The 17,265-nt window shown below is 64.6% G+C and overlaps 1 protein-coding gene across 1 annotated transcript in view; it reads left to right on the top strand.

Annotated features, from left to right (window-relative positions):
• The window catches only part of RBFOX3 (RNA binding protein, fox-1 homolog 3), a 26,040-nt gene that overhangs the window by 535 nt on the left and 8,240 nt on the right, over positions 1–17,265 (top strand). The window contains exons 2-5 of the mRNA XM_009276819.2: positions 7–181; positions 281–446; positions 1,134–1,153; positions 1,257–1,292. Coding sequence (XP_009275094.1) covers positions 7–181; positions 281–446; positions 1,134–1,153; positions 1,257–1,292 — 397 coding nt within the window. The remainder of the gene's footprint in view (positions 1–6; positions 182–280; positions 447–1,133; positions 1,154–1,256; positions 1,293–17,265) is intronic.

Here is a 17,265-nt window from a genome sequence, read left to right as displayed (position 1 = left end):
TGGCAGGTGGCAGGGCCAAGCCACCGGGGAGTGCAGGCAGCGCCGAGGCTGCGGCCGCAGCTCCTCTCACAGGGAAGGCGGAGGGCCTGCGGCCGGCCGTGCCCGCCGTGGTGCGAGCCCGTGGCAGCGCAGCGCGTGGCTGCCGGGGCCATGCGTGCTGCGGGGCTGCAGGCGTGAGCAGGTATGTGCCTCTCCGGGGAGGCGGAGCTGGGTCTGCTGCATGGCTCCCTGCCCGTCCCTGCCAGCGCGGCTGTCCCTGTCTGCGTGTGTGTCTCCCGAGGAGAGCGTGGTGCGTGTGCACGTGTCCGGCTGTGTGTGCGTGGGGGAGTCCCGCAGCTGCCCGGCGTGGTGGCGAGGCGCTGCCATCGCGGGGGCTGCGTGGCTGGAACTGCCGGCTGCTCAGCACGGCTTCCCGGGGTACCCGTGTTGCATCACCGAAACTCCCGGTAAGACCCTTCTTCCCTTGGGAGCCAGCGCCGGGAAGGGAGACGGTTCTGCCTGCTCGGCCCCATCCTGCCCGCCTGCTTCTGCGGCACGGCAGCGTGTGGCCGGGGGCTGCGACGGGGCTGCCCGGGTGGCGGGGAAGCCATCTGCGAGCGGCGGCGGCGGAGGGGTTAAGTGCGGGATCAGCTGTTCTCATGTCATTACGGATTCTCTTCATTTTATACAGAGCTCTGTTTGATGTCTGAATGCACAGGGGACTCCCCCTCCTCCTCCAACTCCCACCCCTTTTATTTCGCTCCCTCGCCCTCTCTCCCTTCCTCCTCCCCTTCCTTTCTCTCTCCCCGCTCCCGCTCTGGCTCACACACACCCTTTGCAGACCGTGCGCTCAGTGCCAGTGTCTAATGGCACCGAAGTGAACAGGCGAGCGCTGCTCCCGGGGCGCGCAGCGCAGCCAGCCTGCCGCAGATGAATCCCTCCTAACTAGCGCCGAGGGGTCGGGAGGGACGGCCGAGGAGGGGAGAGCCCGAGGGGCGAGCTGGGAAGACGAGGATAGCGGTGTGCGGAAGAGGACGGACCCGCGAGCAGCTTCACGGCTACCTGTCGACACATGCTGTGCTCCATGGCTAACTCGGGCTGCCTCCTTGTCTCCAACTCAGGCATGCTTCCTCACTCTCTCCCCTGTCCTCCAGCCTTCCTCTACCTCCAACAGGTAAGTCACCCTCTCCGGGGGATTTTTTTGCTTTCCGGTTCACACGTGTTTCTGGCCGGTTCCCTCTCAGTGGAGGGTCAAAGCTTAACTGCTTCCTCCCCAGCCGCGGGGCCTCTCCGGCACCAGCCCCGTGGCACCGGTGAGTTGTGTTGCAGTGGTGGCTCATGATCCTCGGCTGTGATTCCTTTGGGGTTTCTCCGGTTTCTCTGCTGAGGTGGCTGGGAGCGCGACCGGGGCTGGACAGCGGGCTGAGACGCGGGCAGTGCGGCAGGCAGAGCCGCCAGCGCGGGTCCAGTGCTTTCCCTGCCTCGGCGCTGCTGCCGTTCAGCAGAGGCGAGGGGCGATGATGGATGCTCGGATAAAGGAATGAGGCTTCTGCATGGCCTGAGCAGCCTCCAGGGAGAAGGGAAGGTGATGAGCTTGTGCATGCACATGTGTGTGCACGTATGTGTGTGTGTGCGTGTGCCGTCACGTCGTGTGTGTCTGCAGCCAGGCCGCGGGGTCGAGCGTGCGTGGGTTTGTCTCGCTGTCGACAGGAAGGTGCTGCAGAGGGACCCCAGGGGGGCGGTGGGTCCAGGCAAGCCCCAGGACCAGGCAGCCCGGCCAGAGGGTGCCCAGGCCGTCAGTTTGGTCCTTAACTTTGGGCCAGGGCGTGCTGTCCCGCAGGGCTGCCCTGCTGGTCCTGCGCTGGACCCAGAGCACCAGGTTTCCGGGCTCGTCATCCCGGGGGAAGCACAGCTCGGGAGAGGCAGTGTTTTCTTCAAAAGCCTCTTTGCTGCGTCGGAAATCCCGTCTCCCAGCCAGGCAAACTGCTCCATTTGTGCTTTCAGGAGTTTAAAAATTCATAGCATCCTCATGGCGCTCGGCATGGCCTGTGCGGCTCACCCGGCAGCCGAGGACAGGCGACGCGGTCGCAGGCGCAAACCCTCCTGCCCCAAGCAGGGAAGGGCTGGGGAGCGTTTCAGTTCCTCGGGATGTGTGTAGCCTGTGTCTGAGCAGGCTTGCAGCCGGAGCGTGGCCGCGCTGGCGGTGGGGATGGCAAGGCCCAGGGTCGCTCCATCCGGCACGCTGGAGCTGGCAAACCTGGTGCTGTTGCTGGTTATACAAGTGCAGCGGCGGCCGCGGGGTGCGCATGGGGCCGGGGCTCACGTGGGGGCTGCTGCAGAGGCCGGCCAAGACGGGTGCATGATTTATTGCACCCTCCTGCAGGCAGAGGCTGGGGAGAGCTGGGGCTGGGCTGGATTTTGGTCTCAGCTTCCCCAGGCTGCGCCGAGGTCCCCATGGCCACTGCTCGGCTGCCCAGGCACGTTTGACGCTGAGCAGAAACTGTCCCTGAGCCCCCACCCATCCCCGGGGAGGTTTTCTGTCCCTCTAAAGGGAGCGCATGGATGCTTTGAACAGGCAGCTGGTACGGGGCCTGGACCCTCTGTTGGGAGTGGGCAGCAGCGTGGGAGATTTCCCTCTCCGGCCGGGATCCCCTCGTTCCCTGGCTGCCATGAGGGGCTCAGCTGTGCCGCTCGCCCTGTGGAGCGCTCCGGCATGGACCGGCTGCGCGGCCTGCCGGATCCCGGGGCTGCGGCTGGAGGCAGAAGGGGCCGGCAGTGTTACGGGCAGGCATGGGCTGCCTGCTGCCAGCGCCCAGCTGGGCTGTGCACAAGTGGAGTTTGGGGTCCCTGGGAAGGAGAAGCTTTTCCCTGATGCGCGGCTCTCTCCACCCAGCAGCTCCTGGTTCCCCCATCACTCTGTTTGTTTTAATTTGGCCGTCGTGTTTAGCATCTCTTCCTCCCCACTCTCCCAGAAGCCTCCTGCTCCTTGGCAGCAGGTGTGGACTCGTGAGCCAGGAAGGAGGGTTTTATTAAGAGGTTTGGAGTTGGATTTTCACCTAGCTAATGAGCGCAGTGAAGGCCAAAATCTCTGTCCTCTTCCTGGGGCTTGTCCCTTGCTGAGGTTCTGCGCCCAGCGCTTGGGGACGGGGTGTTCCTGGTGCGTGTCGCAATGAGGCATCAGGCAGGGGGATGTCACTGGCAGCCGTCACATGGGGAAGGGGCACAGGGCACGTGCTGCCGCCGGGCTCCTCGTCCTGCCCGGCTGAGCAATGGGCCTGCCTGGCACCTGGTGTTTTAGCCCTGAGTTCGCTCTGGATTTTGGACGTGCACACCTTCGGCACCCCTGTGCTAGAGGAGTGGGCAGGGAGCGATGCTGCCTCTGCCTGTGGGCACGTGCCCGCCACGGAGCTCGCCTCTGGCCAGCCGGCTTGACTCACCTGTGCGCGGCCAGAGATGCCTGGAGGGGTTCAACTGACTCTCCCCAAAGGTGTTGTGACGTGGGGTCTGTGGGGGGCTCGGTTTAGATCCCCTGGGTTACGGTTCCCTGTCCGGAGTGTGTGTGTACATAGGGAGGCAGATGTCTGTGCATCAGACCTGGGGTGGGCACATACGCGCGGATGGTGCCTGAGCCCCGCGGCTGCAGGGGCCCGTGCTGGCCACCGGCTCCTCCTGCGCCAGGATGCATGTCTGGCTGGGCTAGCCTGGGCTGGCCAGGGGGGCCAAGAGCTGGGGGGCCACGAGGTCTGCGGACAGTAACTGGCCTTATCCCCTTCGGGCACGTGCGCTCCCCGCAGGGAGCTTGTTGGCGTTTGCTGTATTTGTTCCTGAGGAGGCCATTCGTGTTTCGTAGCTCCCCGGCCCCTGCATTTTCGACAGTGCTGGTATTTGAAGGAATGACCAAGAAATGAAGTTGTCTGCAAAATTTTGATTAGCCCAGCACCATGGAGAATCCAGCTGCCAATGGGCTCTGGCGGTGCGAATGGCTCATCCAAGCTGCTGCGGGTGCCTTGCAGCTCGCTCAGCTCAGCTCCCCTCGCGCAGCTGCACGGCCGCCCCAGTCCTAGCCACAGGAGCTGTGGTTCGCAGCACTCTGCATGGTGCAGCCACGCTGCATGCAGGAATTGCCCCCTGCCCTCTCACGCTCTAGTGCCGGGGCAGGAGCGGGGCTCCCGGGGGGCCGGGAGGGGGCTGCACAGCAGACGGAGGGAGGGTGCGTGCACACCCATGGCGGAGCAGCCCATGCTGGCGGGGCAGGCGGGAGCACCACATCCTTCGGTGGGGCTTGGCAGTAATGTTTAGCTCTTGCTCAGCGAGGACCTGGGCGCAGAGGGAGACTTTGGTGGCTGCGTTTCGTTAACAGAGGAATCGGTTGCTGCTTAAAAAGTGTCACCACTGTAATTATAAGCAAGCAGCTCATTGCTCCAGGACGAGGCATGGTGCTGACCTGGAACAGACCCGGGCTCTGAGGCTCAGCATCAGCATTGGAGCACGGTGCAGACCTGGGCGCAGGCAGTGATGTGCGTACGGGGCTGGACACGAGCACAGGTTGATGTACAGGTGGGCTGAAACCTGCCGCAGAGCTGCCCCCGACGTGCCCCTCACCAGGGGCGTCCCCGGTGCCCGCGGTCACACCACGCTGCCCAGCCTGCAGCGCAGGAGGCTCAGCTGAGCAGTGCCCGGCCCACTGGGAAACAGCCTCTGCAAAAGGCTGCTTGGAAAATTCCTTTCCAAAAGGGCTGCTGCCAAGTTTAGCATATTATATTTTTAGGGAGCAAGTCTATTCCGAGCAATATTGTAGCGTGTTGCAGCAGTGGGTTTGTTTCAAACCTGGTTTCTCCCCATGCTTGCACGTCGCACGGATGCGAGACCCGGCGTGGCGGCTCCTGGCTCCGGCCGAGTGCCCGCACTGCAGCGGCCGCCTTGCTTGCACGGCGGAGGACAGGCTTTAAAGCCGCAAAAAACATGTTTTCCTTTTTTTTAATATATTGAAAACACTGACATTAATTTTAGCTTTGCAAAGCTGGTTTTCCCACAATAGCTGTAATTTAGGCCTACACTGCCTGGCGATGCTCTTTTTATAGGTATATTCCTATTTTAGTACTATAGTGATGGGTGAATGAGTAGATTAAATTAGATTTAGTATCTATCATTCTTTAAAGCATTGCAGGCAGCCGGTGGAGGGGTATGGTTTAACAAAGAAGACAGGCTAATTAGGAGAGCGGGCACAGGCTGTTTTTTCCCCGCCGGCTCCCACCGCCCCCGTCCCCTGTCTGCCCCTGGCCTGCAGCCGCCCTTGCTCAGGGCCCAGTGTCGAAATAGGAAAGTGCATTTGAAACCAGATTTTCCTGCACTGCCCCAGGGCCGGGACAGCTCCGGGGTTTGCAGCTGGGGCCGGGTGGGACGCCGAGCGCTGGGTGCCGGGGCTGAGCACCCCGGGCTCCTTGCTCCTCCAGGGATCTGCAGAGTCACGGCAGTGACTTGGCTCCCCGGCTGCTCTCCCGATGGGGCGAGCACTGCCGCCAGCTCCTGCCCGGGTCCTGCTGCCGGCCCCGGACAGGACTCCTGAATGTGGGTGCATTGCGTCTGTCGTGCCAGAGGGACCTTGGCAGCGGGGCCCTGCCAGCACCAACCCAGGCGTGAGCGCGGTGGCTCTGCGGGCAGCAGGAGCAATGCTGCCCCATTCCCAGGGCTCGCGTCTGTGAAATGATAGGATTCACTGGTGGAGCCGGCGAGCAGTGGGGGCACCAAGGGGCACGGTGGCCTCTCCATAAAGGGCATTAGTCCCTTAGGTGCAGCTGGTATTGGCAAGCGGGCACGCTGGGCATGCATGGGGCTGGGCTGCTGGGAGGGTGTGGGGAGGCTTGGGAAAGCGCCGGCATCGGGGAACACTGGGAAGGATGCCTTAGCACAGGGAACCAAACGTCCAAGGAAGGAGCCTGGGTCTTCCGAATGCTGGGACGCCCAGGCTGGGGCACTGGGGCAGAGGAGGCTCCAAGCCCGTGGAAAGCCGTGGCTTCGACGTTCCTGCTGGGGCCACGGCAGCTGGGCCAGCCCAGCCTCATCCAGCCAGGCAGTGGGGTGTTGGGGGGCAGGAGCCGGGCTGAGCAGGTAAACAGCAGCCCCCAGCAAGAGCCCAGGGGTGCAGGTCGAGCATGGGCACGAGCCCCCCCCCGTGCAGGGCAGAGCTTTGAGGCAGTGCCTGCACATCCCTGCTTGTGCCAGGGCCTCAGGACACCGAGGCTGCTGCCTGCAGCAACGGCTATCACCTGGTGAGCACCGCTGTGCTGGTGCGAGCCCCGGTGTGAGCCCGGCAGTGTGTGACCAGGGGGCTCTGCAGTCCTGGCCATGCCATGACTACTGGCTCGGTGAAATGCCACCGCCGTCGAGCAGGCTCAGAGCGCCAGGCTGCCCGCAGGGCTTCACACCTCTGCTGCCCGCAGGCAAGCGTGGCCATACTGCGGGCAGCCCTAGCAGGGCTTTAACCTGCGCCACCTTCCTTGGCGTTCATCCAGCCAGGCGGGAGCAGACGTCCTCCCTCGATCCCTGGGGTGAGGGCCACCACAGTGGTGGCACCGCTGCCACTGCAGCCCAGCTGGCAGCTCAGGGAGCAGCCTCCCCCGACCCAAGCTCGGTGGGCTGCAGGTTGGGGGATGCACTGGCCTGGGCACAGAGCCTGGCTGAGGAGGGACAAAAGGCCACGTCCCAGCGGGTGACAGGGTTTGTGGTGGCTGCCGCAGGACAGGCATCCTCTGGCGCTGCAGGCATTGCCTGCAGGGGGGGTCGGGTGCAGTTCCCAAATCCCCTACAAGGCCCGCTGTCCCCAGCTGGTGTTCCCCCACCTGGGTTCTCGCTTTGCCCGCCTGGCACCTTCCTGAGCGTCCAGCTGGCTCCGGCAGTCAGCAGCCACAGCATCCCCGGGGGGCAGAGCCCGCGCCCCAGTGGCCTTGACGTCCCGGCTGCGCTGCACGGATCTTACAGACGGGGTTTGCACAGCATCAGCAGGATTCGCTCCAGGCCCTGTGTGAGCAGCACTGCTGAGATGTGATCCCTGGCAGCAGTAACCTATTAAACAGAGTGAGACGAGCGCTGGAAGGAGACCCAGTCGGAGGAGGCAGCTTGCGAGGACAGTGCCGGGAGCGGCACTTGGGCAGCCCCCACCTCTGTGCTGGTGCTGCCAGGGTTTCGGTGCGCGGGACAGGCCAGTGCTGCCAGGGAAGGCAGGCAGTTTGAGGACCTGTTGGGGTCAGCACCTGCAGAGCCAGGTCCCACTCCCACCCTCGGGGACCTCAGCAGTTCCCCCTCTGTCAAAGAGCCAGGGGGCTGCTGCGCCCCGGTCCTGGGAGTGCTCCCGCCAGCATGAAATGGGTGCTGGGGCTGGAGTGTGTCTGCAGAGCCAGGGTAGCCGTGTGCCCACTGGGTCCCTGTGGCCAGCACCCAGGTGCGGTGGCTGGTGCATGCCAGCAGGGCCATGCTGGCGGTGGGACTCGCTGTGGGATGTAGGGGTGGTGGCAGCCGACGTGCCTGGCGGTGGCCCCACGGTGGCCCTGTGGCAGGGGGGCAAGGCAGGTCTGGCTGTTCCCGCTCCCCCTCACTGGAGCATCGGGCTTGCAGCACTTTGTCATGATTTTCCCCCCTGTCTCTGAGCAGCGATCCCTCACCGCTTGCATTACCCGAGTAGAAAATGACACATAAGCTGACATGATTGCCGCGGCTCCCAGCGCCCTGCGGCAGCTCTTCCCCGGTGGTGCGGGGGGGTGGGCAGGGCGGGTGGCACACTGCCTGGCCCCCGGCTCCTCACCCTGTGCTCCCCCCTGCCATCGTGTCCCCCTCCAGCTGAGCTGTAGCAGAGCCGGGGAGAGGATGGGACCGACAGTGCCGAGGTGGCATGTCAGCGAAGCTGAGCGGCAGAGCGCCGTGCCCGGCTGCCTGTGTGCCCCATCCTGCCCTGGCCGCTCGCCTCCCCCTCTGCTCCGTGCCCAGCACTGTGCCAGGGACTGCGCTGCTCCCCTGTGTCCCCACGGCCTCCTGCAGTTCTCTGCAGGGCTGGGGAGCCCCCAGCAGCGCGTGCCCGCCCCGTCTGTTGGCACTCCTTCAGCGGTTTTCGGGCCCGGGTGAGGCCAGTGTTTACTGGCAGATTCCTGTCCCTGTCCTTTCGCCCAGGCTGGCCGGGGACGTAGCTGGGGATGCGCTGCGCTGGTGGGGCTGGAGCTCAAGCCTCAGGGTCCGGACTGCGAGCCGGGGCTGTGCTGGCTGCATCCCCGCTCAGGCTGCCCGGCAGGATGCGCGGGTACCGGGTGTGCGGCCAGCTCGCCCCCCAGCAGCAGGCCCAGTCAGGGCGTGCGTGCAAAGCCCCTCATGCAGGCAGGAGCTGCCCAGGGAGGGAAGCAGGCGAAGGACATGCAGGTCCTGCTTCAGTGCAGGGGTCAGAGAGCCTGGAATGAGCTGAGCTCTGGTGCCGGGACGGGGTCCCCCAGGGGAGCAGCATTGGGGCTGTCCCTGAGTGTGTCCGGAGGAGCCCTGGCACCGGCTGCAGAGGGGAGCAGCCCCCAGCCTGGGGGGATCCTGCGTCTCCCCCCATCTGCACCCGCTCGGCATCTCCCCGCCACAGCACTGGCCGCAGCCTTCAAACGGCTCTTGTATAAAATCAAAACTGGGGAGAGAAGAGTGGGAGCAGGCGACAGTGGCAGCTTATTTGTGATCTGCATTGTGTGTGGAGCTCTTAATTAGAGTTAATTAGACTAATTAACTTGCAAATGAGAAACTTGTCTTTTTCTCCTTTTCTTTCACAAGAAAAAATAAAAAAGACGAACAACAAGATAAATATTGAGGCTAATTACTTTGTACCTGCTGCAGAGCCCCTCCAGCTCGCGGGATGCCCCTCTCCTGACCAGCATGCCTGCCTGATGCGGTGTGCTGTGGTGTGCCATGCCTGTCCCTGTCCTGGTGTCCTTGCGTTGGCTGTCCCCACTCATGGCTGCTCCCACCACAGGGCACAGCTGCCCACGTCCCTGCGGTCCCTGCTGGTGGAGCGGGACCACCCACCATCCTGTAGGCACCCTCGTGCCGACGTACCTGGCAAGGATGCAGCGTGTGTCTGGGGGGGAGCAGTGGCCTCCACAGCACTGGCCATTGCCAGGACCTGGCTGCCAAGGCCCAACACCATCCTGGCGCTTGGCCTTGGCCACCAGGTCCTGGCAATGGCTGGTGCCGCAGGGGGCATGGCACCAGCATCGTGCCCTGGCACCCTCCCCACCAAACCCATCCCATTCCACCCTGGGACCGGAGCTGGGGGGGTCCCCTCAGCGGCACCGCGTGGTCCCGGCTGTTTTCCAGCTCTTCCTTCACGGCGTCTCTGGTTTCCCCCTCGCTCTGCCACCGCAACACCCTGGGGGCTTTGTTAGCACAACTCGGTTCAAATGTCTGATTAGTCTTTAGGAGATCGAGGGGTCAATTTTCCACAGCTCCTTCCTCTCCATTTAACTAATTTAACTGCGCGATTGTTACAAATTTCATTTTATTATACCCCTGCTTCTCAGTCCAATTGAATTACCAAAATCTCATTTTCTCAGAAGTGCTGAATATGTAATTAGAGGAAAAATTATGCTCCTGACTGCCTATTAGAGAGGGCTGCGTGAGAGAGCTTGTCTGGACGCACACGCAGGTCCGCAGTTCCCCGAGTACCCACGCTGGCCAGTGCAAGCATGTGCGCACTTGTGAGTGCCACGTGCTGCTTTGCCAGAACCACAGTGCAGCGGCAGTGTGACAGTGACAGGGGGCCGTGGGTGGGCTCCTGGGTGCAAAGGGGTTTGCAGGAGCGGGGCCAGGGTCCGGGCAGTGCTGGCTGGGCTCTTCGGGGACCTGCGAGCCGTGGGGCAGGGTGCAGGGATGGCAGCTGGAGCCGAGGTGGTGCTCACAGGGGGAGGCGTGAGGCTGGCGGACGTAGCTGTTCGTCCTGCTGCTCGCTGTGTCGTGAACTGTCTGGATCCAGCCGGGCTGGACTTGGCTGCTGGTAGCTCCGGTAGTGCCGCACAAGGGCTGTGGCTGCCTGGGAGCCAACGGGGGCAGCTGACGGGGGGAGTGCCAGTCCCTGGGCAGGAGCAGCCTCTCGGCAGGTGCTGGGAGCGGCCAGGGAAGCGAGCCCAGCACTGCGCCTGTGCTTGTCTTATGAAACCTGGGGCAGGGCTGGGAGCCGGCAGCAGCAGCCCCGCTCTCAGGCACTTGCAATGCCCCCAGGCACCCCGGCTCCCGCTCGCCTCCCCACACCCACAGTGGGACCCGCTCAAGGGCCTGGGAGGGACCGTAGCCCTGCCGGTGTGTGGCCCATCAGAGGAAGATGCTTGCTTCTCTCTGGGCCCTGCCCGCCTCTGCCTGGGCTGCGACAGCCACCCACGTGCCTTAGCTCAGAAGTGTGGGCTGGAAGGTGCCCTGTCCCCTCCAGACCCCCTCTGTGCCTCTCCCTCTGGGTACACTGGGGACGAGGCACCCTACAGCCCTTCCCAGAGCAGCAGCTGCTCTCCAGAGCCACCAGCCCCTGCCAGTGGGGGGGAGACAGCGGCTGCCCCCCAGGACAGCTGGCAGCAGCAGACAGGCTAGCCTCCAGCATGGCTTGGTCACCCTGGTGCGCAGAGCCGTGCGGTGCGTGGGCACCCGCATCCGCCCCACCCCAGGACAGCTGGCAGCACAGGCTAGCCCCCCGCACGGCTTGGTCCACCTGGTGCGCAGGCACGGGCGGGGGGTGGGCCCGCAACCGCGCTTGGTCACCCTGGTGCGCAGAGCCGTGCAGTGCGTGGGCACCCGCATCTGACGCTCCGGTGTCTGCAGGGCTCAGGAGGAGCAGGTAGCTCAGGCGGACGCTGCTGAGGACTCGGGTTCTCTCCAGCCCATCCCCGTCCCTGGGCTCTGCAGCCAAGCTTGTGCCTCGCATGCCTGCCCATCCCAAACCCTTTGGTGGCCTTTGGGGACCAAGTGCTGCTGGGAATCCCGGCCAACACTGCGTACACGAGGTCTGCGTTGCTCCGGTGTGCCTGTAAGAAGAGCTATGCCAGGGGGCTGGCCTGGCTGCTGCCCTCCAGCAGCGTCTGCTCGGGGCTGGGAGCTGCTGCAGGTGAGCCCCGGCACCACTGCCAACGCCGGGCCCCGCTCAGGAGGGAGGAGTGTGCCGCGCGTCCCGGAGCTGCAGTCTTCCCGCTCGCTGCAGGCCTGATCCTGTCATGTCTCTGGCAGTGATGCAGCCCGGTTCCTCCCCAGTGCAGCGGCACAGGTACATGCAAGGCTGGGAGATGTCAGCTGCGTGCATGCGGGGGGTGGCCAGGAGCACCCCCAAGCACCCCTGTCTCGCCTCGGTTACACAACATTATCATTTCATAATACTCTGAAATATACATGAAGTTGGCTGAATGCAGATGAAATTGCACCATTTACTTCATGAATATTTCATGCAGCCTCAGCTCCGAAGTTTCCGGCTGGTGGAGCCAGGAGCTGGGGCCGGACCCTGCTCCCCCCCTGCCCCGCGCAGGAGGTGACGGGGACGCGCGGGCAGGTCTGTGCCCGGTGCCTGGGCTGGCGCCTCGTCCCCCCTCCTGCTGGGTATTGCATGGCCGCCGGTCGCCGTGTCCTTCCTCCCCAGGCTCCTGCGGGCAGAGGGGAAGCAGAGTCCGGCCCTGGCTGCACCCTGGCCCCTGGCAGCCGTGGCAGCCGGGCTCTGCCAGTGAGGGCTCAGGGGGCTGAGGGCAGGAGCCGGCCCCGCTGCCCTGGGCTGGCAAGGAGCAGTTCCCCTCTTGCAGGGTCCTGGCGTGCGAGGCAGGGAGCAGAAGATGCCGGGACAGTGTGTGGCAGCCCGGAAAAATGGTCTTTTTCCTATGCCAGCAGGCTGCCCTGCCTTCCCCCCGCTCCTCCTCCTCCTCTCACGCCGTTGCTCCTGCCCCTTGGGTCTTGCCTGTTCTCTCCAGCCCTGCTGCTCTTTGCAGAGCTTCCCACTGGAGCATCCCTGGCAGATGCCATTAGCAGGCTCTCATCCCTCCCCTGCCTCCTCGTTAATGAAGACATTAAGCACGGCGGCTGCTACCTCCGGCCTCCGCAGCTCCTCACCTCCTTTTACAGCTCCTTCCCAGGGGGGTGATTCCCCCGTTGTCGTCCCCCCCCAGCTCTCTGTAGGGCCGCGATGGCCCCCATTCTGGGGAGGAGAGGAGAAGCGACCCGCTGCCATCTCCTGCCGGCCCCCACAGCGGGCAGGGCTTGTCCCTCCTAGGGCCAGGGACGTCCCCGTTGCAAGCACCCCAACCCCGCTCCACCGCTGCAGCCTGGGGCTCTGGGGCTGGTGCCTGCTCGGGGCTGGGCGCACTGCTTTGTATGGATGGCGCAGCATTTTGGGTAATGAAATATTCACAGGTCAGTGATTCCTTGAGAAATGACGGGGATCAGTCAATTCCTTTTCAGGGAGTAATTTTCTTCCCCTTCACGGCCTCTGTTTCATGTTGACAGTCATTAGCATGAGCGAGCGGCTGGATCGAAGGGGGGACGTTGTGGCTGTCACGCAGATGAGCCGTGCCAGGCACGGCCTCACGGCAGTCTGCAGTGACAACACGGCCGTGTGGCCCCTGGGTGTCTGGGGGGCACGTGAGGCCGTGCGAGGACCTGCCACCACTGGGGCATTTGCTGAGCCTGTCTCTGCCGCCCAGCACAGCACGGCACTGCTGCACCGCCCTGCTCCAAGGCAGCAGGCGCGAGGGTAGATGCTCCCATCAGCCTCCCTATGCGCTGCCCCAGTCCGTCCCCAGCTCTGAGTCCTGCTGCACGGCGGGGCGGGTCCCGCCACAGCAATGCGCTGCAGACCTGTTGCGGCAGTGAGCAGCTGCCCTGGCGCAGGTGGACTCGGGTGCCCTCAGGGAATTGCTCAACACCCTTCTTCGCGCTCAGCTCTGACCTCGGGCTGTCTCGCCGTGCGGCCAGGGGACACCCTGACAGTGAGTGAGCAAGCAGGAGCCAGTCTGGGTCAGGGTATTGTGCTTGCTGCCTGCCTGCCTGCACTGCCTGCACTGCCTGCAGGATGTACTGCCTGCTGACGCTTTGCAGCTTGGAGGAACATCTTGGCGGCCTCCTTGGATGCTGTGGTGGGGTTAGGACCCCAGCCCCCCTCGCTGCACCCCTCGGCAGGTGGCTGGTTCCCAGTGGAGGGAGCGGGACAGCCGCAGGCATGGGGGACCGGAGCTGGGCTGGCTGCCCACTGCTGCCTGCAGATCCATGCTGCCTTTGCTTCCCGGACACCTGCGGCTGCAGGCTCCTCGGGGTGCACTGCTCTCGGGGCTCCCTTCTTGCTGGCAGTGGGGAAGTGGGCAGTGATGGGACTGTGCCCCCTCCCCAGCTGCTCCAGGGCTTGGCACACTGCTGTCCAGCCAGGCTGCACATGTGCCGTGACCAGGCGGTGCCATGCTGGGACCAGGCAGTGCCGTGCCGCCCCTGCACCCTGCACCAGCAGCACTGGCCTTGGCACAGCACGTGGGAAGGGGACATCCACAGGCAGAGCTGGCCAGGTGGGGGTTGCCCTGGGCTGGAGACGAGAGCAGGAACGGGCCAAGGCAGCAGGATGGCCGTGAGGCTTTTGGAGGAAACTCTGGGCATGTTGGTGGCAGCTGTGGGGTCACAGGGAAGGGGAGCAGCCCCAGGACAGGCTGCCGCCTGGTTATAAATCATGACCGTGTGTGCAAGCAGAGGCTCTGGCTGAGCGTGGGCATAGCTTGCTGGCTGGCCTTGCAGGGCCACCACAGGGCCACCACGCTGTCCGTCCGTGGCCGGAGGTGGGTGGCAGTGGGTGACTGTTGCTCGTGAGCAGTTGATAACTCAGGGAATCTCGCACGCTGCACCTTTGTACCATACCAGCAGGACGCCCATCGCGGGTGCGGTGTGGCGGCACATTGCAGGGTGCCCAGGGCCAGCGGGTGCCCTCTCATTAGTGCAGGTGCTCTGCGCTCGGCTAATTGCTCAGACGCATCCTCTGTGTTCGGGGGCTCCTGATGCGTTATTTTCTTAAAAAGGAGCAAATGTTAAAAATGGCGTCGTCAGCCCCGAGCTGACAGGCACAATCACCAAAGTGCGGCGTCGGCAGGAACCGGCCCCACGCGCTAAATGACTTGAAAGGAAATGGCCTGGATTGTGCTGAGGAGGCAGAGTGCGGTGGGGAGAAAGCAAGTGGAGCAAACAAAAAAACTTCATTAATTAAAGAAACTCGTTAATGAGGGACATTTAATCAGCTAAAGATGATATCCACCCCCTGCCTGCTGCGGCAGCCGCTGCGCAGGGCTGGTGGCGCGGGGCTGAGCCATGGGCAGGGCAGGGGACGCTGCGCAGGGGACGCTGCGCAGGGCACCTTGGGGTCCCGCTGGCTGCCCTCCAGGGGGCTGGGCTTGGGCGTCCCACAGCCGGCTGGACGGAGCCGCTCTTGGGGGGCTCCCCTGGCCCCAGGGGCTCCCTTGGCCCCGGGTTTCTCGATGCGGTGCTCTGCCAAGGAGCCAGGAGGCAGCGGGACACCCGCCAGCCTGCGGGACACAGGAGCATGTGCCGCACTTCCCAGAGCCGCTTCTCCCCTTGACAGCAAAGGCCACGACTCCCTATCCCAGCCCCTCTGCTGCCGTCCCCGGGGCCATGGTGTTTCGGCACAGGGCCGTGCCACACCCCTGCCAGTGTCCCGCCCGGGCAGATGGGCAGCTCGGGTGGTAGGGTGCTGCTCATGCCCCCCGTGCTGTGTTAAATACCGCCAGCTTTGCTCCGCACTCGGTCTCGGGCACCGCGCTAATCTCCTGTCTCATTTACTAAATGAGGGCCATGGGCCATTAATAATCAGAATTTCTTTTAGTGCAAGAAAAAAAAGCTGTGCAGGAGCATCCCCTGCGCCCCCGGGAGGGACGTGCGGTGCGCAAGCAAGTGACGCCTGTCGGAGCCCCCCTGTCCCTGGCACCCACAGGCCGGCACTGCACCATGGGCTCCCCGCAGGGCTGGGCAACGCAAGCTGGGAGCACCCGGCTGCAGGCCAGTGCCATCTGGCTGCCTCCCCTGGGGTGCACAGGTGGGTCCCCAGGACCCCCCAGGCACTCGGCACAGGGAGAGACCCAGGGAAGGGGCTGCTCCTGGTGCCAGCTCAGGGGCTACCGTGGGGCCGGGGCCCCAGTAACCCTCCTGGGAGGAGCAGAGCGGCCCTGGGGCTGCCCAGGGACGGGGCTTTTCCCACGCTACAGGCAGCCCAGAGCAGCCGGCAGGGGAAGACGCAGGCAGCGTGGGGTGCGGAGCCGAGCAGCAGCCGTTACCCTGTGATGTCAACAAGCATCTCACAGCCAAACCCATCGCCATCCCCCTTCCCGTGGGCCCCTTGCCCCCGGCAGCCCCCGCCACCGAGCCAAGCAGCCCCGTTCCCACCTGGGGATGGAAGGGCAGCGCTGACGGGAGGGAGGTGCTGGGAGCCGTAGATCTGCGCCTCTGCAGCACCAGCAGCCCCGGCGACAGCGAGCAGCAAAACAGGGGAACCTAATGGTCCCTGAATGAAATAATACTTGGGCTGACAAGCACTGCGACAGCCCTAATTAATAACAGATATGAACGTGGCTGTCGGGACGGGCTGGCAAGGAGCCAGCGGGGCCTGAGACCTGGGCAGGTTGGGACGGTCCCTGCCCCAGCACCTGTCTGCATTCCCCTGCCCGCTGCCTCTTCCTGGCTGGGCAGCAGTGCCCGTCCCCGCTGTGACGGTGGCTGATCCTGGCTATGGTGACAGCAAGGACGAGTGTCCAGTGCGGAGCATGCGGGAGTGCTGCAGGCTGCTCCTGCTGCTGGTTCCGTGCACACAGGCAGGGAGGGTTGGGCACTGGGCATCAGGGATGCAGGCGGGGAGGGTCGGGCACTGGGAGCGCGACTGCTGTGACTGGTCAGTGTCTGCCCGCTCCCGGAGCAGGCTCAGGCACCGGGGCCAGGCCGAGCACAGGATGGAAACCCTCTAGCCTGCGAGGTAGGGTTTGCACCTGCGGCGCAGGCAGGAGCGTTGCCCTGGCTGCCCGGCTCGGGGCAGTGCCGGAGAAGGGGCTCCACTGTCCTGCAGCATCAGCAGCCCCAGGCTGCGCTGGCAGGTGCATCTGGCTGGCGTGTCCCCGAGCAGCTGAGTCAGCACGGGAAGGTGCTAGCGAGCCTGCCAATGACTTGCAGATCTGTAGCGGGATTATTCATGCTGGGTTTGCATGTGGTCCCCACCGTGCCCCCGGCGCGGGCTCCACTGCCTTCCTCGCAGGCGCGACGGCCCTGCCGGCTGGGGGACGGCGGCTGGCAGCACAGCCCCCCCGCCTGCCCCCCTCCATCCCTCCGCACCATAAATCGGCCACACACACAATTAAGGAGCTTGTCTCCACGGGCTGAGCCACAGATGTATTTCATGGGCGAGAGGCTGCCACAGCGGGTTGTAAAGCATCCGAGGGGCTGCCGGCGCTGCCCTGCACACTGGCTCAGGCGTTCACAGCCTCTCGGCTGCTGGCGGGGGCTGCTGCTGTGCGCCACAGTGGGCGTCTGTGTGCGGCAGTGGGTGCAGTCACACGTGTGTGCAAGGGAGGAGAGCCCGCGGGTGCACGTAGGGCTGTGAGGATGGATGGTGGGTGGGCGTGCAGGAGAGGCACGGGCTGGCAGCCCCACGCCGTCCCCCCAGCAGGCAATGGGCAGCCCTTGGCCATGGCACAGGTGCAGCTCACCCTGTTTGACCGGGGTGGCCAGGCTGGCTGTGTTAGAGCAAAGGGCCTAATCAGGTATTTAGCAGTTAATTGATCCCTGTCTGGTGTTTGCCAAGGGGCCATCGATATCCCTCCCTGGCTGCCCCTCCCTGCCTCCTCGGCCCCGCTCCCCTTCGCTGCCACCACCGTCAACGGGACACCAGGTTTGCTGCTGGTGGATGCTGATGCTGTGCAGACCCCCAGAGCAGTGCTGCGAGCCTGGCTTTGCTTTGCCCCACATTGGGCTCCAAACCAAGGGCTGCCCTGGTTTCCTTCCCCGAGGACAGTGATGTGCAGGCTCCCCTGGATAAGCCCCGCAGGGTGGGGCTCCGTCCTCCCACTGCCCGAGCCCCAGCGTACCGGACAGGCAGGGCCCTGGAGCGGGAGAGGATGGGGGCTCGGCTGCGGGCGATGCAACCCAGGAGCTGCCGCGGCACAGAGGCAGCCCAGGCTTTGGGGGGGAGACACACCAAAGGCTGGGGTGTGGTGGGGCTGGGGGGCCTGGGTCTGGCTGCAGGGACCAGGACCCCTCCCCAGGACAGGTCGCAGCCCA

Source organism: Aptenodytes forsteri, unplaced genomic scaffold (genome assembly GCF_000699145.1).
Source record: "Aptenodytes forsteri isolate BGI_AS27 unplaced genomic scaffold, ASM69914v1 Scaffold34, whole genome shotgun sequence".
Taxonomy (NCBI): domain Eukaryota; kingdom Metazoa; phylum Chordata; class Aves; order Sphenisciformes; family Spheniscidae; genus Aptenodytes; species Aptenodytes forsteri.
Note: the sequence above shows the minus strand (reverse complement) of the source record. Positions and strands in the feature narration are given on the sequence as shown.